Source organism: Hyperolius riggenbachi, chromosome 4 (genome assembly GCF_040937935.1).
Source record: "Hyperolius riggenbachi isolate aHypRig1 chromosome 4, aHypRig1.pri, whole genome shotgun sequence".
NCBI classification, from domain to species: Eukaryota; Metazoa; Chordata; class Amphibia; order Anura; family Hyperoliidae; genus Hyperolius; species Hyperolius riggenbachi.
The window spans coordinates 434,591,550-434,617,317 of record NC_090649.1 but is presented as its reverse complement, the minus strand read 5'-3'; the positions used below and the strand labels follow the sequence as shown (position 1 = coordinate 434,617,317).

Genomic DNA, 25,768 nt, shown 5'->3' with positions numbered 1-25,768 from the left:
GTATTTTATTATATAGTATATATATATATATATATATATATATATATATATACATATATATATATATATATATACATATATATATATATATATATACATATATATATATACATATATATATATATATATATATAAAGAGGGACAAAGTCCTTAAAGAGTGACAAATGAGGAGGAAAGAAGGACAGGGCTCCTAAAGAGGGACTGTCCCTCCAAAAGAGAGACAAGTGGAAGCTATGCAATCTATGTCCCCTACTTCCCCTGCTTGCAATGCCTGCCTATATGAATCTTGGTCACGCCAAATAAAGCTATCTTTGATTTGACAAAAAAAGGCAGTTACTTCATGACATCAGAGGCAGGGGGCGCGCCTGTCCCTTGTTCTCTGACAGCGCGGAGAGAACGAACGAATACTACTTTGTGACGTCACAAGGCAGGGGGCGCGCCTGTTTGTGTTGTTCACTTTCCTCTGTCCACCTTCTCAGTTACTATCCAGACAGTACAGTGACTGGGAAATGATTTGTATGAAAGAATGAATAAAAATAGCAATGAGAGAGTGCGTGTGGCATGCGAGCGCCCTGTGATAAACACACGTGTGTGCCAGCCCCTGCCCGCCTCCAGCGCTCTGACCGCAGCGGGGGAGATTGCCGCCAGTTTGCAGCCAGTGGGCGGCGGCGCAGGGGTTACTCGGCGCTCACTTCCTCATCCAGTAGCATCACTGTGTATACAGTGCGGTCATCATGGTGGCTTCCCGGGGCAGAGCGGCTGAGGCTCGCTGGCATCCTGTGCAGGGCAGCCCGGGGACACTGAGGCCTGGAGCGGCGGTCCTGCTGCTGGTGCTGAGCGGGGGGTTCGGGCTGTGCGCTGCGGCCCAGGCGGAGGACTCAGTCCGGACTGTCACCTCCAGTAACTGGACGCTGCTGCTGGAAGGGCACTGGATGCTGCAGTTGTGAGTATTCTTATAGGGCTGCTGATGGTTCAGTATTCCTGCAGCATAGGGCTGCTGATGTTTCAGTTGTGAGTATTTCTAAAGAGCTGCAGCTAGAAGGGCACTAGATGATTCAGGTGTGTATTCCTATGAGGCTGCTGCTGGAAGGGCACTGGATGCTGCAGGTGTGTATTCATGCATAGGGCTGCTAATGGTTCAGTTTCCATTATTCTTATAGGGCTGCAGTTGTGAGTATCCCTGCATAGGGCTGCTACTGCTTCAGTTGTGAGTTTTTCTAAAGGGCTGCAGTTGGATGGACGCTGGATGGTTCAGCTGTGTGTATTCCTATAGGGCAGGTGCTGGATGCTTCAGGTATGTGTATTGCTGGATGGTTCAGGTGTGTGTATTCCTATAGGGCTGCTGCTGGGAAGACGCTGGATGGTTCTGGTGTGTGTATTCCTATAGGGCTGCTCCTGGAAGGACATGGATGGTTCAGGTGTGTGTATTCCTATAGGGCTGCAATTGGAAGGACGCTGGATGGTTCAGGTGTGTGTATTCCTATAGGGTTGCTGCTGGAAGGACATGGATGGTTCAGGTGTGTGTATTCCTATAGGGCTGCTGCTGGGAAGACGCTGGATGGTTCTGGTGTGTGTATTCCTATAGGGCTGCTGCTGGAAGGACATGGATGGTTCAGGTGTGTGTATTCCTATAGGGCTGCTGCTGGAAGGACGCTGGATGGTTCAGGTGTGTGTATTCCTATAGGGCTGCTGCTGGAAGGGTGCTGGATGGTTCAGGTGTGTGTATTCCTATAGGGCTGCTGCTGGAAGGACATGGATGGTTCAAGTGTGTGTATTCCTATAGGGCTGCTGCTGGAAGGACTCTGGATGGTTCAGGTGTGTGTATTCCTATAGGGCTGCTGCTGGAAGGACATGGATGGTTCAGGTGTGAGTATTCCTATAGGGCTGCTGCTGGAAGGACACTGGATGGTTCAAGTGTGTGTATTCCTATAGGGCTGCTGCTGGAAGGACGCTGGATGGTTCAGGTGTGTGTATTCCTATAGGGCTGCTGCTGGAAGGACATGGATGGTTCAGGTGTGAGTATTCCTATAGGGCTGCTGCTGGAAGGACGCTGGATGGTTCAAGTGTGTGTATTCCTATAGGGCTGCTGCTGGAAGGACGCTGGATGGTTCAAGTGTGTGTATTCCTATAGGGCTGCTACTGGAAGGACGCTCGATGGTTCAAGTGTGCGTATTCCTATAGGGCTGCTGCTGGAAGGACGCTGGATGGTTCAAGTGTGCGTATTCCTATAGGGCTGCTGCTGGAAGGACGCTGGATGGTTCAAGTGTGCGTATTCCTATAGGGCTGCTGCTGGAAGGACGCTGGATGGTTCAAGTGTGCGTATTCCTATAGGGCTGCTGCTGGAAGGACGCTGGATGGTTCAAGTGTGTGTATTCCTATAGTGCTGCTGCTGGAAGGACGCTGGATGGTTCAAGTGTGTGTATTCCTATAGGGCTGCTGCTGGAAGGACGTTGGATGGTTCAAGTGTGTGTATTCTTATAGGGCTGCTGCTGGGAAGATGCTGGATGGTTCAGGTGTGTGTATTCCTATAGGGCTGCTGCTGGAAGAGTTGGGCGAACAGTTCGGCTGTGTTAGCCGAACTGCAGCCGAACTGTTCGGCTGCCCAACCTGTCATTTTGATGTGGCTCTTACTACTTCCGGGTCGCAATGACCCGGAGTAGTACGTCTGCGCTGGCCCGGCGGAGCGCGTCCTAGATCGCGCTCCCGTTGCCGGGCACTCTGCGCATGTGTGTGACATCACTCATGACGTCACACACATGCGCAGAGAGTGCCCGGCAACGGGAGCGCGATCTAGGACGCGCTCCGCTGGGCCAGCGCAGACGTACTACTCCGGGTTATTGCGACCCGGAAGTAGTAAGAGCCACATCAAAATGACAGGTTGGGCAGCCGAACAGTTCGGCTGCAGTTCGGCTAACACAGCCGAACTGTTCGCCCAACTGTACGGAAGGGCGCTGGATGGTTCAGGTGTGTGTATTCCTATAGGGCTGCTGCTGGAAGGACATGGATGGTTCAAGTGTGTGTATTCCTATAGGGCTGCTGCTGGAAGGGCGCTGGATGGTTCAGGTGTGTGTATTCCTATAGAGCTGCTGCTGGAAGGACGCTGGATGGTTCAGGTGTGTGTATTCCTATAGGGCTGCAGCTGGAAGGACATGGATGGTTCAAGTGTGTGTATTCCTATAGGGCTGCTGCTGGAAGGACATGGATGGTTCAGGTGTGTGTATTCTTATAGGGCTGCTGCTGGGAAGATGCTGGATGGTTCAGGTGTGAGTATTCCTATAGGGCTGCTGCTGGAAGGACGCTGGATGGTTCAAGTGTGTGTATTCCTATAGGGCTGCTGCTGGAAGGACGCTGGATGGTTCTGTTGTGTGTATTCCTTTAGGGCTGCTGCTGGAAGGACGCTGGATGGTTCAGGTGTGTGTATTTCTATAGGGCTGCTGCTGGAAGGGCGCTGGATGGTTCAGGTGTGTGTATTCCTATAGGGCAGGTGCTGGAAGGGCGCTGGATGGTTCAGGTGTGTGTATTCCTATAGGGCAGGTGCTGGAAGGACGCTGGATGGTCCAGGTGTGAGTACTCCTATAGGGCAGGTGCTGGATGGTCTAGGTGTGAGTACTCCTATAGGGCAGGTGCTGGATGGTCCAGGTGTGAGTACTCCTATAGGGCGGGTGCTGGATGGTCCAGGTGTGAGTACTCCTATAGGGCGGATGCTGAATTGTCCAGGTGTGAGTACTCCTATAGGGCTGCTGCTGGAAGGACTCTGGATGGTCCAGGTGTGAGTACTCCTATAGGGCGGATGCTGGATGGTCCAGGTGTGAGTACTCCTATAGGGCTGCTGCTGGAAGGGCGCTGGATGGTTCAGGTGTGTGTATTCCTATAGGGCTGCTGCTGGAAGGACGCTGGATGGTTCAGGTGTGTGTATTTCTGTAGGACAGGTGCTGGAAGGACGCTGGATGGTTCTGTTGTGTGTATTCCTATAGGGCTGCTGCTGGAAGGACGCTGGTTGGTTCAGGTGTGTGTATTCCTATAGGGCTGCTGCTGGAAGGACGCTGGATGGTTCAGGAGTGTATATTCCTATAGAGCTGCTGCTGGAAGGAGGCTGGATGGTTCAGGTGTGTGTATTCCTATAGGGCTGCTGCTGGAAGGACGCTGGATGGTTCAGGTGTGTGTTCCTATAGGGCAGGTGCTGGAAGGACGCAGGATGGTTCAGGTGTGTGTATTCTTATAGGGCTGCTTCTGGAAGGATGCTGGATGGTTCAGCTGTGTGTACTCCTATAGGGCTGCTGCTGGATGGTTCAGGTGTGAGTACTCCTATAGGGCTGCTGCTGGATGGTCCAGGTGTGAGTACTCCTATAGGGCGGATGCTGGATGGTCCAGGTGTGAGCACTCCTATAGGGCGGATGCTGGATGGTCCAGGTGTGAGTACTCCTATAGAGCAGGTGCTGGATGGTTCAGGTGTGAGTACTTCTATAGGGCAGGTGCTGGATGGTGTAGGTGTGAGTACTCCTATAGGGCAGGTGCTGGATGGTTTAGGTGTGAGTACTCCTATAGGGCAGGTGCTGGATGGTCCAGGTGTGAGTACTCCTATACGGCAGGTGCTGGATGGTCCAGGTGTGAGCACTCCTATAGGGCTGCTGCTGGATGGTCCAGGTGTGAGTACTCCTACAGGGCCGATGCTGGATGGTCCAGGTGTGAATACTATAGGGCAGGTGCTGGATGGTCTAGGTGTGAGTACTCCTATAGGGCAGGTGCTGGATGGTTTAGGTGTGAGTACTCCTATAGGGCAGGTGCTGCATGGTTTAGGTGTGAGTACTCCTATAGGGCAGGTGCTGCATGGTTTAGGTGTGAGTTCTCCTGTAGGGCAGGTGCTGGATGGTCTAGGTGTGAGTATTTCTATAGGGCAGGTGCTGGATGGTCTAGGTGTGAGTACTCCTATAGGGCGGGTTCTGGATGGTCCAGTTGTGAGCACTCCTATAGGGCAGGTGCTGGATGGTCCAGGTGTGAGCACTCCTATAGGGCAGGTGCTGGATGGTCCAGGTGTGAGCACTCCTATAGGGCAGGTGCTGGATGGTCTAGGTGTGAGCACTCCTATAGGGCAGGTGCTGGATGGTCCAGGTGTGAGCACTCCTATAGGGCAGGTGCTGGATGGTCTAGGTGTGAATACTCCTATAGGGCAGGTGCTGGATGGTCCAGGTGTGAGCACTCCTATAGGGCAGGTGCTGGATGGTCCATGTGTGAGTACTCCTATAGGGCGAGTGCTGGATGGTCCAGGTGTGAGTACTCCTATAGGGCGAGTGCTGGATGGTCCAGGTGTGAGTATTCCTATAGGGCTGCTGCTGGATGGCTCAGGTGTGAGTACTCCTATAGGGCATGTGCTGGATGGTCTAGGTGTGAGTATGTCTATAGGGCAGGTGCTGGATGGTCTAGGTGTGAGTATTTCTATAGAGCAGGTGCTGGATGGTCCAGGTGTGAGTACTCCTATAGGGCTTCTGCTGGATGGTCCAGGTGTGAGCACTCCTATAGGGCAGGTGCTGGATGGTCCAGGTGTGAGCACTCCTATAGGGCAGGTGCTAGATCAGTGATGGCTAACCTTGGCACTCCAGCTGTGACAAAACTACAAATCCCATCATGCCTCTGCCTCACCGAGTTATGCTATGCAATGCCTCATGGGACTTGTAGTTCCACCACAGCTGGAGTGCCAAGGTTAGCCATCACTGTGCTAGATGGTCTAGGTGTGAGTACTCCAATAGGGCAGGAGCTGGATGGTCCAGGTGTGAGCACTCCTATAGGGCGGGTGCTGGATGGTCCAGGTGTGAGTATTCGTATAGGGCGGGTGCTGGATGGTCCAGGTGTGAGCACTCCTATAGAGCAGGTGCTGGATGGTCCAGGTGTGAGTATTCCTATATGGCAGGTGCTGGATGTCTCAGGTGTGAGTACTCCTACCGGGCAGGTGCTGGATGGTCCACGTGTGAGCACTCCTATAGGTCTTCTGTTGAAAGGGCTGCTTCAGTTCCTCACAACTATAAACGACCATCCCCACGATCCCTAACCAAGCATCACCACCAATGCTTAGATCTAAAGAGGGGGGCCCCTGGCCCATACTAATTTCTTTTGGGGGTGTCTCATGGGTTATCGCAGCACCCTGGCTCACACTGACAATGTTTCGGAAACACTGTCACCGGTTTGCTCCTCTGGACAGGAATCCATGCGCTCTTGGCAAGGAAGGCTGCATTTGGCCTTGGGTTTGACACTTGCACTATAGGGGAGGGAATTTGAGAAAGTATTTAGTTTTTTTTGTTTCCCGTTAAAATGCATAGAAAGTAAAGTAATTACTGAAAAAAAAATATCACCCACAAAAAGGCAGAGTTGTGTTGAAAAAATATATCGAACATTTAGGTGTGATACGTAGTAATAAACCTATCGGGAATAAATGGAGGGTGCACTGAAATTCAAAAATGGCTTGTGGAAAACAACCCGCGGGCTGAAGTGGTTACTAATAGCTGATATTAACATGAGTACCAATGGGGTACCAAGACTTCTTTGCCCAAATTTCCTGTTTCATTCAAGATAATTGCTTGGTTGATTTTTGTCTACCTTTGTCAGTTTTTTGTTGCTCCCTGGATTCTGATTGGGTAGACTTCTAACCACCTGTCTTGGTAACTAAACAGCTCACTATGGTAATCAGGGCGGTCGGAGCAATGTTGGGTGGGTTTCATAATCTGAGGAGTCGGATGATTTTTGTACCCACTCCATAGCCCTTCAAGAGCCATGGAGTCTGAATCGGAGCAATTTTGGGTACCTGGATTCGGAGCCAGAATCATTGGTTTCATAAACTGAGGGAGTTGAACTCGGATGACTTTTGTACGGACTTCGTAGCCCTGATATTAATATGCCTCTATGTGATGCAGGGACAGTGAAAAAAAAACACACTTCGGTAGTGGGGGTAAGGTTCAAAATATCTGTGTCTTGTCACTGCAAAATCCTGGTGTTCAGCTTGTGGTAAGTGTACCTCTTGAGATACTTGGTTTTTCGATTTAGGGAGTACTAGAACATGTCATAACATTTAGGGCTTGTTCGCACTATGGGCTTGATTCACAGAGCTGCGATAAATGCTATCACAGTTGTGATATGAGCTTCGCGTGAGTTTTGACGCGTTTTCACGCGTAAAGGTTTTCCCACGAACACGCGCTAATGTGAATTTTATCGATCGCGCAAAGCAAAGGTTAACTCGTGTTAAAATTCGCATCAGTGCACAATCGTGACAATTTTGCACTCGCAAACCTTTACGTGTGAAAACGCAGCAAAACTCGCGGGCAGCTCATATCACGGTTGTGTTAGCTTTTATTACAGCTTTCGTTTATTTTTAAGCCCTGGAGATTTTTAAACGCTTGTGCAATCATTTCCTATGTGAGTGTTCTCACATGAGCTTTCTTTACAATCGCGGCTTCTGCACCATTTCCTGAGCGTTTGCGCTTCAATGCAAGGTATAGGGAAACCGCTAAGCACCTAGAAAAATTATTTTGTGAGCGCTTTTCCTCGCAAAGTACATTAAAGTCATTTAGAGCCAGGCCAAAGAGTTCACTTCCTGATTGTTTCTTTTTACAAAAACGCTAATCGCCTCGCAAAAGAGCTTCTAAAAGTCGCTAATCTCTCGGAAAGCGCTGGGAAAAGTGCTTTCAAAAGCACACACAAAAGCGTTCAGCGCTTGCGATGGCGATTCCTAATGTGAACAAGGCCTGTCTTCTTTTCCACTGACAGTGCGTTGGACGATATATTCGCAAACGCAATGCAATTTTGTTGTAATCTTTTATAAAGGGGTACATCTTACTAATATTATAAATGTGAATGTTTGGATATTTGTCACTCAATCATGCAACAATGGCTGAACGGATTTGAATGACATTTGGCACACACAGAGTACATTAGGTGGAATAACATATAGGATACTTTTTATCCCATAACCAAAAAGTGGGCGGAGACAAATACAAATTTCACAGGGAAAATGTAAACTGCAGCCATTCTTACACTTAATGGCAGGGCTCTCAAACTTTGCACAGTTGGTCGCTGAGTGACTGGGATTAATATTCAGAAAAGTGGGTAGGCCTACAAAGCCAATCAAAATTCACCTATTGCTTTTCAAGGGGATTTTTTTCATTCTTGCGCTGTTAATGGCACAAGCCTCAAACCTGGTACAGTTGGTCAATGGGTGACTGGGGTTCAAATTCAGAAAAGGGGGTGGAGCCACAGCCAACCAGATTTGCCAAAGACCGCAAAGCTCACAAACTAGGTCACTGACTAATTGTGTGTTAGGGTTAGAAAAAGTGGGTGTAGCCAACACCAGCTAAATTCATGCCCGGCATGGGCGTGCTGAGAAACACTGCTGTCACAGATTCCCCAAAGACAAAGTTTGGATTAGCCTTCCCCAATAAAGAAATGAACAGCAATAAAAATGTGGCTAGCGATGTTATTGAGATGCAAGTCATTTGTGTTTGCTTGCCAATTATGTGCAGCTTGTAATTGGGCGAGAGCTCTTCTCCGTTATGAAATGCAATCACAATCGTTCTGCAATGCGATCACGCTTCTTCCTAACGTCTACTAATGCAATTGAGCTTCTTTACAAAGTATAAAAAGCTCAATCGCAGCCAAAATACGGCAGGACAATTGCGTTCTGGTGAAAATTGCGCCACAATCAGATTGCACTAGTTGAACTGTACACTGCATTTTACAACAACATTTGTAAAGCGAATTTCTCCCATAGGACTCAAAGGGCATAAGCATGGCTCAGACCAGTTGGTACAGAGGAAGAATTCTACAAGTCTTCAAATACCAGGCTAAACAGGTGGCTTAAAGAGAAACCGTGACCAAGAATTGAACTTCTTCACAATCAGTAGCTGATACCCCCTTTCCCATGAGAAATCTATTCCTTTTCACAAACAGACCATCAGGGGGAGCTGTATGGCTGATATTATGGTGAAGCCCCTCCCACAAGAACCTCTAAGGACCATGGTACTCCTGGCAGTTTCCTGTCTGTAAACCTTGTTGCATTGTGGGACATAGCTGTTACCAACTGCCAAAACAGTAAGCAGCAGCTGCATCACCTGCCAGCAGTAAAAATGTCACCATGTGATAAATGTCAGAATGTTAATCGGGGAGAGCAAAGCTTTTACAATGGGCAAACACCGACTAAATAGTTTATACATAATTATTGTAAAAATGAAGCACTTTTTTTTATTACATTTTTTTTTTCACTGGAGTTCTTCTTTAACAAATATAACAAGTACTATGAACTATTAGCTCATGAGTAAATACATACTTTGGCTTTTTCAGTCTGAATTTGAATAACACCAGGGATGGGGCTGGCCTTTACTGGGTGTGGTAGGGATTTCCAAAGGGTAGAGGCATTATGACAGAATGGTCTGACTCCAAAGGTCTTGAGGTGCACTTTGGGAGTGACCAGGTGTATGAATCCTGCTGATCTGTGGTTGTGAGAGGTGTGGTGCAGTTTCAGCAAGTCCTTCATGCATCCAGAGCCTAAATTGTGTAGGAGTTTGAATGTCAACAGTCCACAAATGGACAGCAGGGTAGTGTAAAAAGGGCCCTCAGTCAGATGCTCTACCTGCTGAATTTGATTGGCACAGTTCTAATGTGCATTTGCATGCAAGCCAGAATAATTTGCATGTCATTGGCCGATGCTTTTCCACTATTTTTATCTCAGAGGTTTTGTCTTGTATACATGAGAGTTGACTTCCTGTGTGATATTAATATGAATATCCGCCTTTAAAGGCTTATCTTGACAATGTGATCTCTTGGCAAGCGCTGAACATAAACCGCTGTATAGAATTGGCTGGTGTGGTGGACTGTAATGCGTTTATTAGAACTAGTCTTCATAATAGTCTTATGAGGTTCGTCATATGCTCTGCTTCCTCTCCAGCCGGACAGTTGCTGATCTGTTTATAACACAGGACACATTATTTATAGCTGTGTGAGTTTATAAAGGGGAACTGCAGCAGCAGGGGGATGGCATAGATGTCTCAGGTTGTGTCACACACCCAAATCTCCAGCAAAGCTTTGCACATTTACTGCTGAGGTTATCCACGAAAGTCTCTACTCTACCAACTATGTCACATTAGTAGAAACTTTTATTGTAGTAGCTCCATTGGCTTATGGCAGCAATTATGCTACTGGATTGCTAGATACAATAGAATTCCTTTATAGTAAACTCCAAGGGACCGGGCAAAGTAGTTTACTATAGCAGAAGTACAGACTACCCAGCAAGCTCATGGTGAACCAGAACTCATTGGACTGTATAAGGGGCTACAATGGTCCAAAAAGCCCCCTTACTAAACTGGTATGGAAAACAAACTGTTGTTTTCTATACCAGAAGCATACGCTATCAGAAATGGTCATACTCAAGCGCATAAAGTATACTTTAGCACTAGATCTTAAAGAGAACCAGAGATGAAGCACCCTCTTGTATTTTACCTTATAAATCAGTGAGAACATGACAGTAAACACCTAATCTGCTCTTTATTTCATTGTTCTCTGTTTATTCTTACTGTTATCACCTCTGATAAGAATCCCCGACTGAGCACTCAGTCTAGCTTGCTATGGAATGATTATAGCTGAGTCTGTCTTCTCTTTCAAGCCCAAGCCTGCCCCCTTGTGGCTCTGCTATAATGACTCAGCAATAATCATTCCCGGCAAAGCTAGACTGAATGCTCAGTCCGGGATTCTTATCACAGCTGATAACAGACACTTTTAGCAGTGAGGATGAAACAGAGAGCATGGTAAGTGTTTTCTCTAATGTTCTTACTGCGATATATGGTAAAATACACAAGGGTGCTTCGTCTCTGGTTCCCTTTAAAGTGTACCTGAGACGAACGATATGGGTCATTTATTCTTACCTGGGGCTTCCTCCAGCCCCATGAGGGCCGTGGGCTCCATTGCCGTCCTCCACAGACACTCCGTTTAATCCAGTATCCCCTCCAGTATCTTTAACAGTGATGGTCTTCTCCGCCTTGGTGGCCTAAACATATGCCCCTCCTTGTCATGTTCCCACGTTCTGCACCTGCTCGGGCGCAGAATGATCCTATCCACGGGGGCACGATCAGGCCACGCAGGCGCAGAAGACCACCGCTGTTGAAGATACTGGAGGGGATCTTGGATTAACGGAGCGGCTGGGGAGTACTGCGATTGAGCCCATTGTTTTCATGGGGCTGGAGGAAGCCCCAGGTAAGTATAAATTGCCTCATAACGTTATCCTCAAATTCCCTTTAATTCGCTCAATGATTGGGAGTCTAAAGCATAGCGGATAGTGCTGTTGCCTTGCAGTCAGGCCTGTGGAGTCGGAGTCGAAGATTCTGAACAATTTTGGGTACCTGGAGTCAGTGGTTTCAATAAACTGAGGAGTCGGACGATTTTTGTTACAATTCCACAGCCCTGATAAGCATTAAGATGGCGACACACGATACAATAAAATGATCCAATTGTACGGCAATTCAATAAAAATCATTGGAATTCCCTCCAAAACCCCCCCTTTTTTTTTTGTTCGTGCAAGAAATCCGATCAGATTTTCCTTTTTTTTTATTCAATAAGTTGATCAGGAATGGTGGATTTATTATTTTTTTTATTTAATTTTTTATTTTTTATTAAGAAAATTGAATGGTGTGTGGTAAATTGTCAATTTATTAACATATACCCACGCCATTTTCTCAGTTTCCAATCATTTTTAACATGATTGAGGAGAAATTGTATCGACTCCACAGCCCTGCTTGCAGTGTTGGTTCCATGGTTCAAATCCCAGCCAGGCACTATCTGCACAGACTTTGTATGTTCTCCCTGTGTTTGCAGGTTTCCTCCGGCCACTCCAGTTAACTCCCATATCTCTTTCTTAATCAGAAGCAGATTGCACATGTTGGAAATTACTGAAAGCTAATGGGAACCAAAATTTAAATAAAAAAGTCAGATACTAACTTACCTAAGGAGAGGGAGGCTCTGGGTCCCATAAAGCATTCCCTCTCCTCTCGCGGTCCCCGCTTTTGCGCTGGCTCCCCCGTAGCGGTATTCGACCGTTTCGGGCCAATAACCCGCTGTTTCCCCCAGGGCCGTGGAGTTGGTACAAAAATCTTCTGACTCCAACTCTGACTCCTCAGTTTATGAAACCTCCGACTCCGGGTACCCAAAATTGCTCCGACTCCACAGCCCTGGTTTCCCCGCCGAAGAGAGGCTTCGGAAATGCTTTGGGAGCCCGAGTGCTCCCGAAGACGGGCAACTCTACACTGCGCACGCGCCTTCTATGACGCACTTGCGCATGCGCAGTCTGGAGCTGCCTGTCTTCAGGAGGACTCGGCTCCCGAAGACTTTCGAAGTCCCCGCGGCGGGGGATTTGACCGGTGGAGCCACTGCAGCACCGGGGGCACCGGGATAGGAGAGGGAAGGCTCATTAGAACCCTCTCCTTCCCTCTCCTTAGGTGAGTATCTGACTTTTTTTTAATTTAAATATGGATTCCCATTAGCTTATTACTTATATAATTAGGAAATTGCATCATTGGTACTAGGCATTAGTTCAAAGTACTGTTGCTGTTTCTTTCCTTGTAGGCGTAATCCTCTTTCTAGTCCAGCCAGCTGAAAATTGTGTTGAAATGTAACCATAGCATTCAGGTTACACTTTCTCAGGTTTCTCAACCAGCCTTACTAACCAATTGTTTAGATAGATGGCCTCAATGCCTCATGTATTCCTAGTGGTGCATTGGAGCATACTCTATTTGGCCACAGGGGTGTACCAGCTGTTGCTTGTCTGCATCCTCTATATTACCATTCACAAGTCATTACCTCCTCCATCAATCCTTTCAGTGATGCTTGTCTTTTGAATGTGGGACGGCTTCCTCCTAATGTCATGTGGAAGGTGAGAGCCGATTATCATGAGCTGTGTTGTTCCACTGATTTATGTGTAGAGAAGGAACAAGCAGCTATACATTCAGGGGTGCATTTACACTTAGTGGCCCAAAAATTAGAGACACTCCTTATTTGAAAGTAAACCAGTCCCACGGTTAGAATAACGTAACCACACAGAGTTGCTTATATAAGGAATACCGAGTTGCTTCAATACGGAACGCTCAGCTGTGGACAACATAGTTATCACGGAAGTTAATGTCAAAATGGGTAAGTCGGAAGATTTAAAGTGTACCTGAGATGGCAGGGACAGAAAAATATATATACCTGGGGCTTCCTCCAAGCCAATCGCTCCCTCGATGTCCTCCTCTGGCTTCTGGATCTTCTGAAATTGGCTCCAAAAAATCCTCCAGTCAGTACAGTCTGGCCGTGCGTGCTCCTCCGTCGGGCTCCCCCATTGCGCTTCCATGGCTCGGAGCATTCTGCGCCTGCACGGTAGTACTGTGTTGACGCAGAACGCTCCCAGCATGCGCAGTAGACTGTGGATCAGCGGACGTTCCGGGGCCAATTTCAGAAGATCCAGGATCCAGCCATCTCAGGTTCACTTTAAAGGGATACTGTAGGGGGGTCGGGGGAAAATGAGCTGAACTTACCCGGGGGTTCTAATGGTCCCCCGCAGACATCCTGTGCCCACGCAGCTGCTCACCGATGCTCCGGCCCCGCCTCCAGTTCACCTCTGGAATTTCTGACTTTAAAGTCAGAAAACCACTGCGCCTGTGTTGCCGTGTCCTCGATCCCGCTGATGTCATTAAGAGCGCACAGCGCAGGCCCAGTATGGTTTGTGTCTGCGCAGTACACTCCTGGTGACATCAGCGGGAGCGAGCACACGGCAACGCAGGCGCAGTGGTTTTCTGACTTTAAAGTCAGAAATTCCAGAAGTGAACCGGAGGCGGGGCCGGAGCATTGGGGAGTGGCTGCGCCAACACAGGATGTCTGCGGGGGACCATTAGAAGCCCCGGGTAAGTTCAGCTCATTTTCCCCCGACCCCCCCCCCTACAGTATCCCTTTAAGTGACTTTGAAAGAGGGATGATCGTTAGTGCAAGAAGAGCTAGCGCTAACTAGTGTTCAGAGAGTGGCAGTAAAGGAAACAAAAAAAAACCTTCAAACTAAAGACTATATTGGTCACTTGGTGCTGCTCGGAGTCACTTCTGGGAGGCTGGGGAGAGAAGAGGACCCCAGAGGACAACAAGTATCATCAGGAGACTCAAGATGTAGTAACAGGACTGACACTGCCATTAAGGCAAAGGGAGCAATTGCCTAACATGCGCTGCATGAAGAAGAGGCAGACAGTGGGGATATAGGTAGAGCCCCCAGGCGGCCCCGTGCCTCTTCTCCCTAGCGTTATGATTACTTCCGAATTTTAGGGTCTAAAAGCGGTGAAGTTTTTTTTTTCCATAACACTCCAGGACAGGTACACTTCGAGACTTGACTCCTCCCAGGAAACAGGAAACATCCGTGAGCCTCTCTATATCTTTTGCTCTACAACAGGTGCCCGGCAGTATGGATGTTTCCTGTTCTGGGAACAGGTCTCTCTATATGGGTGCTACCTGTCCTGGAGAGCTTGGGGGGCTAAGGGCGGTGTAGCTCCGAGATGAGGCGGTGGGTAATGGAACCTCTGTCTCTATCTATTCATACCTCTGCTTATCCTGGCCTGTGGGCAGCTGTTGGGAGCAGAGGAATCATGGCGAAGACGCAATGTGGCTGTAGCCGCTGGCTGGAAGTGGACGCGGTGAGGAGTGGCTATTGCGGAGGCTGACGCCTATACTCCTCTGATCCGACTAGGAACCAAGATGGCGGCGCAGACGTTTCCGGCGGCCGTCTGACGTCACTTCCGTGCGCCGGATTGAAGAGCCATGGCGTCCTGGCGTCCGGCGCACTCGTAATTGGCGGGGATGGAGAGCGGCTTAGCGGCTGGTGGATCGGATGGCCTAACGGCTAGTGCGGCTGCCGGCGCTGCGGCGGTACCTGTAGCCATGTCTACAGCGGTGCATGCAGCAAACCCCTCCGCAGTTTCATCTGAAGGCCGGACGCAGGAAAGACCTAGGAAGCCGGAGGGCACTATCCAAGTCCCAGGAGGGGTGAGACATCAGACTGTGTGTCTGTCAGCTAATGTTTCTATGTGTCTCATCTTGGCTGTCACTGTTATGGAGTATATACTGGTAGGAGGATTGAGCACTTGTTTGGTGTTTCCTCTGAGTGGAAGCCTGTGTTGTCCCTGGGTGGTCTATCTAGCGATTTCACCACATTGTCGGGTGGGGTGGAGGATTTTTACGGTTATCAGTAACTATGTTACTGATGTTGGGCTACTGTTTATGTTTTTCAGACTGGCCCTGAGGCTGGCGACAGCTCTAAGCCCAAGCCCAGTAGAAGATGCCCAGCCTGTAATTTAAAGCTGTCACCTTCATGGACGAAAACTTTCTGCCAGCAGTGCACTTTAAGAGTTCTTAATGAGGAATCTGCAGTACAGTATAAGGACTTTCTGGGAATCATGAAAAATGAAATGACTGATTCTATAAAAGCATTTAGAGAGGCATTGGCTGACTCTTTAATACAAACACAGATGGTAGCAAATCAATCGGCAGGTCCAACTACTTTAAATCAAACTGTAATACCTACAGATAGTAGGGCTAAACAGGTAGTTACAGTGCCTGCTTCAGCAACAGGGACTGATGATGCTACTAATACGGCACCGATTAAAGGTCATGGGAAAGCGAAGGCAAAATCTAACCGTCCTGTGTTATCGGATTCAGATCCAGAGGAAGATTGGGAAGATATATCTGAGGAGGATTCAGGCGAGGAATCAGATGAGGGGAAGGATACCGAGGAGAAACCATCTAAGTTTAAATTTCCGGCAAGTGAAACAGAGGAGTTGCTCAAGGCCATTTATGAATCATTAGGATTGAGTGTAGATAATCCTCAGTCTGTTTCAACGCATGATGCGTTATATGCTGGTATGGAGAATAACCAGCCATTAGTTTTCCCGGTTCATGAGTCTTCCAAAGTCACCATAAATAGTCAGTGGAAAAATCCAGATAAAAAGGTGTTTTTATCCAGGGGTTTTAAAAGACGATTTCCCTTTGCTGAAGAAGACTGTAAATATTGGGATAAGTGTCCCAAATTAGATTCAGCTTTTTCTCAAGTGGAGAAAGATAATGAACTGGCTTTTGAAGATTTAGGTCATCTGAAGGACCAATCTGACAAAAGGGCTGAATTTGCCCTTAAAAAAACCTGGTCGGCAATTTGTGCAATCTTCAGACCAGTGCTAGCCACATCCTGCGTAGCTAGAACCTTGGATCTGTGGATGCGTCAGGTTGAGAGGCACATTAAAATAGGATCTAGCAAAGAAACGATTTTAAACTCGTTTACGGTTATGTTTAAGTCTATTTTTTACATTATTGATGCGGCTACTGAAGCAATTAGATTAACCGCAAAGGCGGCTGGTCTTTCCAATGTGGCAAGGAGACACATTTGGATTAAGACCTGGGATGGTAGTTCTTTATCAAAGAACAAAGTGTGCACCATTCCATTTTCGGGTGATTTATTGTTTGGTCCAGAATTGGACAATATTCTGGAACGGACGTCGGATAAAAAGAAATCGTTTCCTAAGAAAAAACCTTTTCGCCAGGGGAAAAGGTTTTTTCGAAAGAACAAGCAAGATCCCAAAGCAAGGTCCCAGCCGAGAAGGAAACCCTGGTCATTCAATAGGGAACAGAATAGGCCAAACGTCCTGTTCAGAAATTCTGGCCCCAATCCTAAACCCCAGCAATGACGATCAACAGAATGTGGGAGGAAGGTTGGGCAGGTTCTTCCCACAGTGGAAAGAGTTTGTTACGAGCCCGTTCATTTTAAATCTAATTCAAAAGGGCTATCACATCTCTTTTCAGCAAGTTCCGCCGGAAAGATTTGTGGTAACAGGTGCAAATTTGACTCCAGAGGAACAGATTGTTCTACAGGAGATCTTAACAGACATGTTAGTCAGAGGGGTAGTCTCCCTGGTTCCGACTTCGGAACAGGGGGAGGGGTTTTATTCCAGGATCTTCCTGGTGAAGAAACAGTTAGGGAAGTTCCGGCTGATCCTCAATCTCAAACCCTTAAACCCATACATCAAATTCCGGAAGTTCAAGATGGAGTCAATATTTTCAATAAGGAATCTACTGCTGAAAGACTGCTTCATATTGAGCATAGATCTGAAAGATGCATACTGGCACGTGCCAATCGAGGAAAAATCACGAATTTTTCTGAGGTTTGCAGTGAGAGGAAAAACAGGAGTTCGACATTATCAATTCAATTGCCTCCCATTTGGAATCAAATCCGCACCAAGGATATTTACAAAAGTAGTGGCAGAAATAGTAGCATCCTTTCATGCCCAGGGAATAATAGTGATTCCGTATTTAGACGATCTTCTAATTATGGCGGAATCAATACAGACTTTAGTGAATCATCGCGAGTTGGTGTTGAATCAGCTCCAGCGGGCAGGCTGGATAATAAGTTGGGAGAAATCCCAGTTAGAACCAACACAATTAATTCAATTCTTAGGTTTTCTGGTGGACTCCAGAGCGCAGAAGATCTATCTCCCTCAGACAAAGATAGACAAAGTAGTTCAGGAAGTGAGTTGGTTTCTGGGGAAAAACTCCTTAACAGTGAGAGAGGCAATGAGATTACTAGGATTACTGACGTCTACAGCCCCAGCAATTCAATGGGCCCTAAAACATACAAGGAAGCTGCAATCCTGGATCTTGAGGAAATGGGCCAAAACGATGGTGTCTCTGGAGCAAGTTCTGTTAATTACGGCCAGAGTAAAACAAGATCTACAATGGTGGATTACACCAGCCCATCTGACACAAGGCAGACTATGGCATTATCCGGTGGAGATAGTTCTCACGACAGATGCGAGTCAGACAGGTTGGGGCGCTTTTGTTCAGGACTTCGAGATGCAGGGTCTCTGGCCAGAGCATATCAGGGATCAGTCCTCAAATTTCAGGGAGCTATTAGCGGTAAAACTGGCAATAATAGGTTCGATGCACATCATCAAAGGACACCATATTCAATTCAGGACAGACAATTCGACTGTAGTGTCGTATATCAACCGTCAAGGAGGCACGAGATCAGTGAAACTTTTACACCTGTCTCTAGAGATTCTGGACTTAGCGGAACAGAATCTAGCATCGCTTACAGCGGTGCATCTGAAGGGGTCTTTAAACACCAGAGCGGACTTGTTGAGTCGCTCTCAGACATCCAATACAGAATGGACGTTAAGTCAAAAGTGTTTCCAACGGTTGATAAAGCAATGGGGGAGTCCTGCAGTAGATCTGTTTGCCAACAGGGAGAACTCGAAGTGCCAGAATTTTTTCTCTCTCAATATCACGGACAAGCCAGCAGCAGTAGATGCGTTAGCGCAACCATGGAAGGACGAACTTCTGTATGCTTTCCCTCCACTAAATCTGATGTCACTAGTGTTAAGGAAGATGAAAGAGTCCAGAGCGACTATGATACTAATAGCACCCGACTGGCCCAGGAGATCGTGGTATCCACTATTGCTGAAGATGAGAATAGACGGGCCAGTTCGTCTACCAATGGACAATCAAATGATAACTTTACAGGGGAAGGAGATACCGGATCTGGAAAGATGGAAAATGTCGGCCTGGTTACTGAAGAGCTGATACTTAAGAGTCAGGGACTCTCTGATAAAGTTATAGAAACATTAATTAAAAGTAGGAAAAGAAATACCAGAGCTATTTATCTGAAATACTGGAAGACGTTTAATTTATGGAAACAGCAGTCTAGGTATAAGTCTACAGAGATTGCGACTGTTCTGGAGTTTTTACAAGCTGGTATAGACAAAGGTCTGGCCTTGAGTACAATCAAGGTTCAGATTTCAGCACTTTCTGTTTTTTTGGATAAGAAGCTAGCAGCTCATCCTTTAGTTATTAGGTTTGTAAAATCGATTGAGAGGAATAGACCGATTATAGTTAAACCTTTTACTAAATGGGATCTTTCTCTTGTACTAAAAGCTCTGACACGTCCTCCTTTCAATTCCATAGACACTGGCCTCAATTCACTAAGCTTTATCAAACACTTTATCAAACGTTTGATAATTTACCTCATGTGTAAAATCTCATTTTGAATTCACTTAGGCGTTATATATTTATCAAATGTTTTATCGATTTAAAGGTTCAATCAATCTATAACGCCTAAGTGAATTCAAAATTAGATTTTACTCACGAGGTAAATTAACAAACGTTTGATAACGTGTTTGATAAAGCTTAGTGAATTGAGGCCACTATGGACAATAAGTTGCTGACACTGAAAGCTATTTTTTTAGTTTCTATTACTTCGGCAAGAAGAATCAGTGAGCTGGAGGCACTTTCCTGTAAGGAGCCGTTTTGCATTATACACGAAGATAGAATTATTTTGAGGACAAGTGCAGAGTTTTTACCTAAAGTAGGTGATTTATTTTGCAGGAAGCAGGAAATTGTGCTTCCATCTTTCTTTCCTGACCCCTCCAATGAAAGGGAATTGGAGTGGCAATCGCTGGATGTGAGGAAGATTGTTATAGCATATCTAGACAGGGTCAGTTCATTCAGAAAATCAGAAGCCCTTTTTGTTAATTTCACGGGTAGACTAGTGGGACAGAAAGCCTCGAAGAACACTTTAGCCAATTGGATTAAGTTATGTATATTGGAAGCCTATAAGGTTATGGATCAACAACCTCCAGAAAACCTTCGGGCACATTCTACTAGAGCAACGGCTACAACCTGGGCTTACAGGGCTGGAGCTTCGCCTCTGGAGATCTGCAAGGCGGCTACCTGGAAGAACCTGGGGACCTTCGCACGTCACTACAGGCTGGATCGCTTATCTGCTTCAGATCAAGGTTTTGGAAGGAAAGTCCTTCAAGCAGTCAGCCCACCCTAAGGTTTGTTATGTTAAATTTCTTTGTTATCATCTCGAAGTGTACCTGTCCTGGAGTGTTATGGAAAAACCAGGAATTAGCAAACCTGGTAAGACTATTTTTAGTAACACTCCAGGACAGGTGGGGGTAACCCACCCTCTTGTGCTCTGATACATATATGAGTAACTGTATAAGTTAAAGTCTATGTTAAAAAAGTATTATAATAGCAGGATACAAGGTGGTTAGACCTGTTTGGTTTCTTGAATATATACTGCCGGGCACCTGTTGTAGAGCAAAAGATATAGAGAGGCTCACGGATGTTTCCTGGGAGGAGTCAAGTCTCGAAGTGTACCTGTCCTGGAGTGTTACTAAAAATAGTCTTACCAGGTTTGCTAATTCCTGGTTTCACAACCTTTTAGACCCTAAGGGCCAATTCACACTAGAGCGTTTTGCCGGCACCCGTTATGGGCCCGTTCTCACTTGGGTGATTGACGTTAATCGCCGGCGATTAACGCAAATCGCCAAACGCAAACGTGTAGCCTGCACCATTTTCAGGTGATTTCCTGGTGATCGTGTTTTAGTGCTATAGAAGGACTAAACGCCATTGCGGAAAAATCACTGCAGTGTCCACTTATTTTTCTGCGTTAATCGCGGAAAAATTACTCCCGCAAAACACTGGCGGAAATCGCTGGTGTTTTGAGCTTTTAAGTGTGAATGGGGCTTAAGAGCAGGAAATAAAAATCATACCACTAGATGGATCTGCGGCAGCTCCTCACATTACTCACCTCCCCTGTATACAGCACTGCAATTCTCCCTCTGTTCACCAGGTGGTGCTCTACCCCGATAGTCATGACGACTGATGGTGATCTCCCCAGAGGGGTCGAGAACCCAGAAGAAGAATGGCTGCCAGCATCTGGATCCCAGGGGAGGTGAGTTACAAACACCGGCTGTGCCAGGCTCTGCATATACCTCCTGGCGGCCACCCAGAGTCTGACTCGAGGTTACGGCTCTGAGTTGTGGATTTCCGGCCCGAGCCTGACTGGGTTAAACCAGCTCTCGGGGGTAACCTAGGCCACCATGGACTTCATTCAGTATGTTTTTCCCGGATTCAGGGGTACTTGTATAGTGGGGATATGTTATACTGTATAGATTTTTGTACTAGAATGAAGTGATCTTATTGCATTCTATAGAGAGGGCGTGCAGAGGGAAGTATTGCCTTAGGTAAACAGCTGGCTTTTTCTGGCTAACATTGTGAAGCAGCAAAGCAATTTCTGTTTCAGATAAGCTGTTAAATAGCGTTGTGTTATTTATTACTAATAACTGTGCTGCGGGGACAATGCGAGTGCGTTCTCTGCCTCATTAGTGCTGGTGACAGGCTCTTCCTCTTTCCTGGAGCTAACATTATATTCCATCGCAACTTATTGCTGTTAGTTTTATGACAATTTTTCAGCCAAGACTCCGTTTCCACGTGTTGCTTTGCTTTTTAGCAGTAACTGAAGTCATCACAATTATCTCCTACCGTGTTTCCCAGAAAATAAGATATAAGCTACAATATCAATATTATTTGTAAAGTGCCTTGTCTCCAATGGCGCAGAGTTATATCTCCGATGAATACATAGTTGCAGGGTGGACTGTGTTGCAGAGGAAATATGTTCCACACTAAACGCGGATGGAAATGTCCTAATTGGGTGTGGCAGAGACATCCAAAGTGTAGGGGCAGCATGGCAGAAGGCTCTGTCTCAAAGTTTTGGTGTCCAAGTTATTAGGTCCTTTTTTTGTGATGCAGTTGCAAATCATTGACCTCTCAACGACCGCGTCACGCCAATTGGCGTGAACGCGGTGGCTTACCCTGGACTGCCTAACATTGATTGGCATCAAGTCCTGGGGGCATGTCTTGCAAGAGATGGCGTGCACTGATGCACATGCATCTCCGCTCCGTCATCGGTCTTCCAGCGGCGATCGCCACTAGGAGACTGTTAGACGGCGAAACTGCTGTCTATACTATTCCAATCTTACCCAGAGGTATACACCTAGACGCTCGCTCTGCTCCTCCAATGAAATTTGCCTGAGTGCCCCCCGCATCACCCAATTCCTTGCATGCTTCCAGGACTTCTCAGGAGCTGCTCCATCACTATGGAACTCCATATCTCCCCCCACCCCCATGAAGGTTTCCCCCTCCTTCAACATCTTCTTCAAGAAGGCCCTCAAAACTCACCTTTTTACTCTGGTCTACCCCTCTCGCTAGTGCTCTAAACCTGCAGCTGAACTCTGATCCCCTACCTTTCGTGTCCCTACCTCTCCTTCTAGATTGTAAGCCTTCGGGCAGGGTCCTCCTTCTTATGTCTCCTATCTGATCACGCACCTCCATTACCGTACACCCATCCTATAAATATAAATGAACTCGACTGGCCTAATGTGCATGCTTCCATACAGTGACTTACTAAACATTACCTTGTTCTCATACTGTGCTGCGTGATCTGGTTTGCATGTACAGTATTCTTGTATTGTCTTATTGCTGTATGTCACCCCTAAAAATTGTCTGTTACCTTAAAGGATACCCGAGGTGACATGTGACATGAGATTGACGTGTATATACAGTGCCTGGCACACAAATAACTATGCTGTTTTCCTTTTTTTTCTTTCTCTGCCTGAAAAAGTTAAATATCAGGTACGTAAGTGGCTGACTCAGACAGGAAGTGACTACAGTGTGACCCTCACTGATAAGAAACTTCAACTATAAAACACTTTCCTAGCAGAAAATGGCTTCTGAGAGCAGAAAAGAGATATAAAAAGGGTCAATAGTTCATAGATTTTAGTTCTGGCATACTTCAATGAATATGTCATTGAGCAAAAACAATAAAACAGTTAAAACTTAAAAAGTAGATATAAACATAAAATAATACAGTGGAATATCTCAAAAAGTCATTTTTAGTAGAAGGAAGATAGATACAATCGTTTTATTTCATTAGTTTATTTTCACCTCGGGCGTCCTTTAACTAATGTACAGTGCTGCGTAATATGTTGGTGCTTTATAAATACAATAAATACATATTTACACTGTACAGTGCTGTGGTCTACGGTAGCGCTGTACTGAGGACAGATGTGACGTAGCTGCACCCCTGGGAGGCAGAGAAGCGATCTGCTGTCATAGGCTGGCGGAGGGAGGGAGGGTGGGTAAAAAAAAATAAATTAAACAAATGGTGACATTTATTTAAAAAAATAAACAAATAATAATAATAAAACAATCAGAACTCACCATGTGACACAGATAGTGGTACTTGAGGTAACCTTTGCCACGTGACTGGTTACTTGGTGAGCATAAGCTTTCAAAAGTGGTACATACCAAGAAAATGTTGAGAAACACTGCATGATAGACAACACATCTGCATTTAAAATGAACACTATTCTTAAAGGACAACCAAGGTGACATGAGGAGATAGACATGTGTATGTACAATGCCAAGCACACAAATAACTAGGCTGTGTTCCTTGTTTTCTTTCTCTGCCTGAAAAAGTTAAACATCAGGTATGCAAGTGACACTTGACTATAGCATAACCCTCACTGATAAGTAATTATATTCATAAAACACTTACCAGTCAGTAAATGGCTTCTGAGAGCAGGGAAGAGATAAAAAGGGTCAATAATAGCTTTTAGCTCTGGCAGTTAACAGTTGCGTAACAACAGTTATGTGTTTAACTTGTTGAAACCTGTTACATATCAAATGAAAGTAAAATATTTGTAACGTCCTCTAAGCCAGATTAAAAAGCATGAACATCAGGTGCTTTATTCTTACAGCAGATAAGCACTTCATTTTACCATGTACTGGTATTTATTTTTCAGTACAATGTAAATTTAAGTCGGTACATGCTCACCAACCCAGGTGCCCTGTAATCCTTCCTGACTTTCTGACTCTACAGCCCTGACTGTAGATACAGCACGCCGATCCTTGTTTGAAAATTGTCTCTAAAACTATTCCCCCCCCCCCCCCCCCTCCTCTGCAATTTTATTTTAAGCTGTTGCCATACCCTCTTTGTTTCCCTTGTATAGATCTTATCACTGGGTGGGACGTACATATAAAAATTGCCGCTGGGAAACTTTCGCCCAGGATACAGCCGATATACGGCTTACCCTGCTCCTGCACAAGTCCCAGTGGCGATAACTGATATTAAGCTGAATTATGTAATTCGGCTTCTAACTATTGTGCTTGTGGCCGATTTACAGTATTTTAAAAGTAACTTCAGCTCCGTCTTCTGACGGCGCCGAAGTTACTCACTGTGCGCCGCTATAGACGTAATTCCTATTACAGTCTATGGTTGCTCCGGCTGCGTCTAAATAGCCTGCGCTGTTATTACCGCGCTCGTGGGTGGGGGCTATATTATCTGCAGCAGGAATGATGAATTGGTATCCTAAAACAAGATAAAAATCATTAATACGATTCTCCTCCTCCCTCCCCTCCTCCTCCTCCTCCTTTTTTCATTGCAAATAGTAAAGGTGAATATGAAAATATGCCTTTTCATATTTCATGGAGTCGTTCCAGAGGATTTTCCTTGCGATTAGTCACTTAGACAGTTAACAGAGCAATGGACGGTCCCCAGCTTCTGAACAATTATCACGCCTCAGAAAAGAGCAGATCACCTGACTCCACCCACCTCCTCCCTCTGCTGATCAGAGATGAACTCTTTGTGCATTAAGAACCATTTCTCACTGCACTTTTATTTATTCCCTTTACAAAAGCATTGGGTATTCAGAAGCAGGGCTGAGGAGTTGGTACAAAAATCATCCGACTCCTCAGTTTATGAAACCTCCGCCTACAGGTACTCAAAATTACTCAGACTCCTCAATCCTGACTCCACAGCCCTGTTCATAAGGGTTAAGTGCTTCATATCATTACACACTGAGCAGGAACTGTGAGATAAGACTTTACTGAGCTGTAGCTGCAGTGCTGGCCAGAAAGAGTTAATCTCTTAGCGGCAAAGGGAGGATGTCTCAGCAGCAAAGGGAGGATGTGGGAGGGGTTGGGATGTTCAACTCTGTGCTCACAGAAAGAGACTGGACAGCAACCAGAGATCTGGTCTGTCCCATTAAATTGCAGTTTCGTCTCCACAGTAAAAGGAACAGAGTTAGACTTAGCAAGCCAGGTGCTTTCAATACATTTTATTGAAAAATGTACAGATGCAGAATATGTAAAACATTGTGTATCCTAAATGTATTTTACTATCCTATGCATTAAACAGACAGGAAGCTGACCTGAGGCTTTGCGGCATTTTAACCACGTAATAATGAATATGCAGGCATGCTCAGGCAGTATGGAGGGTCTCTTTAAATTGCAGCTTGGTTTTTTTCTTTTGTCTGACAGGTTTTCTTTCTTAATAATTGCCCGGATTAGCTTATCCAGTCTTATTTATGAGCAAAAAATAGATGACAATCAGCAGTAAACTCAATCTCACCCAGAGCTTCTCTAGGATTATTTTTATAGAATTGTTTCTTGTGTGTGTGTGTCTCTCTCTCTCTCTCTCTCTCTCTCTCTCTGTGTGTGTGTGCCTGCCTGTGTGTGTGTGTGTGTGTGTGTGTGTGTGTGTGTGTGTGTGTGTGTGTGTGTGTGTGCGCCTGCCTGTGTGTGTGTGTGTGTGCCTGTGTGTGTGTGTGTGTGTGTGTGTGTGCCTGTGTGCGTGTGTGTGTGTCTCTGTGTGTGTCTCTGTGTGTGTCTCTGTGTGTGTGTCTCTGTCAGGGCTGTGGAGTCGGTCCAAAAATCCACCGACTCCGACTCCTCAGTTTAGGATTCCACCGACTCCGACTCCACGCCTCTAATTTGCATATTACAATTTTGTTGATTAAAAGTATGTAACATGAAATTCGTCTCATAACTGCCAACGCTTAGGAATTTTACAAGACAACTGAAGTGAGAAGGATATGTAGACTACTATATTTATTCC

General features: G+C 46.1%; 1 protein-coding gene across 1 annotated transcript in view; it reads left to right on the top strand.

The window, feature by feature from the left end:
- Positions 1-605: 605 nt before the first annotated feature.
- The window catches only part of TMX4 (thioredoxin related transmembrane protein 4), a 111,000-nt gene continuing 85,837 nt past the window's right edge, over positions 606-25,768 (top strand). The window contains exon 1 of the mRNA XM_068232507.1: positions 606-943. Within this exon, the coding sequence (XP_068088608.1) occupies positions 735-943 (209 nt within the window). The 5' untranslated portion in view covers positions 606-734. The remainder of the gene's footprint in view (positions 944-25,768) is intronic.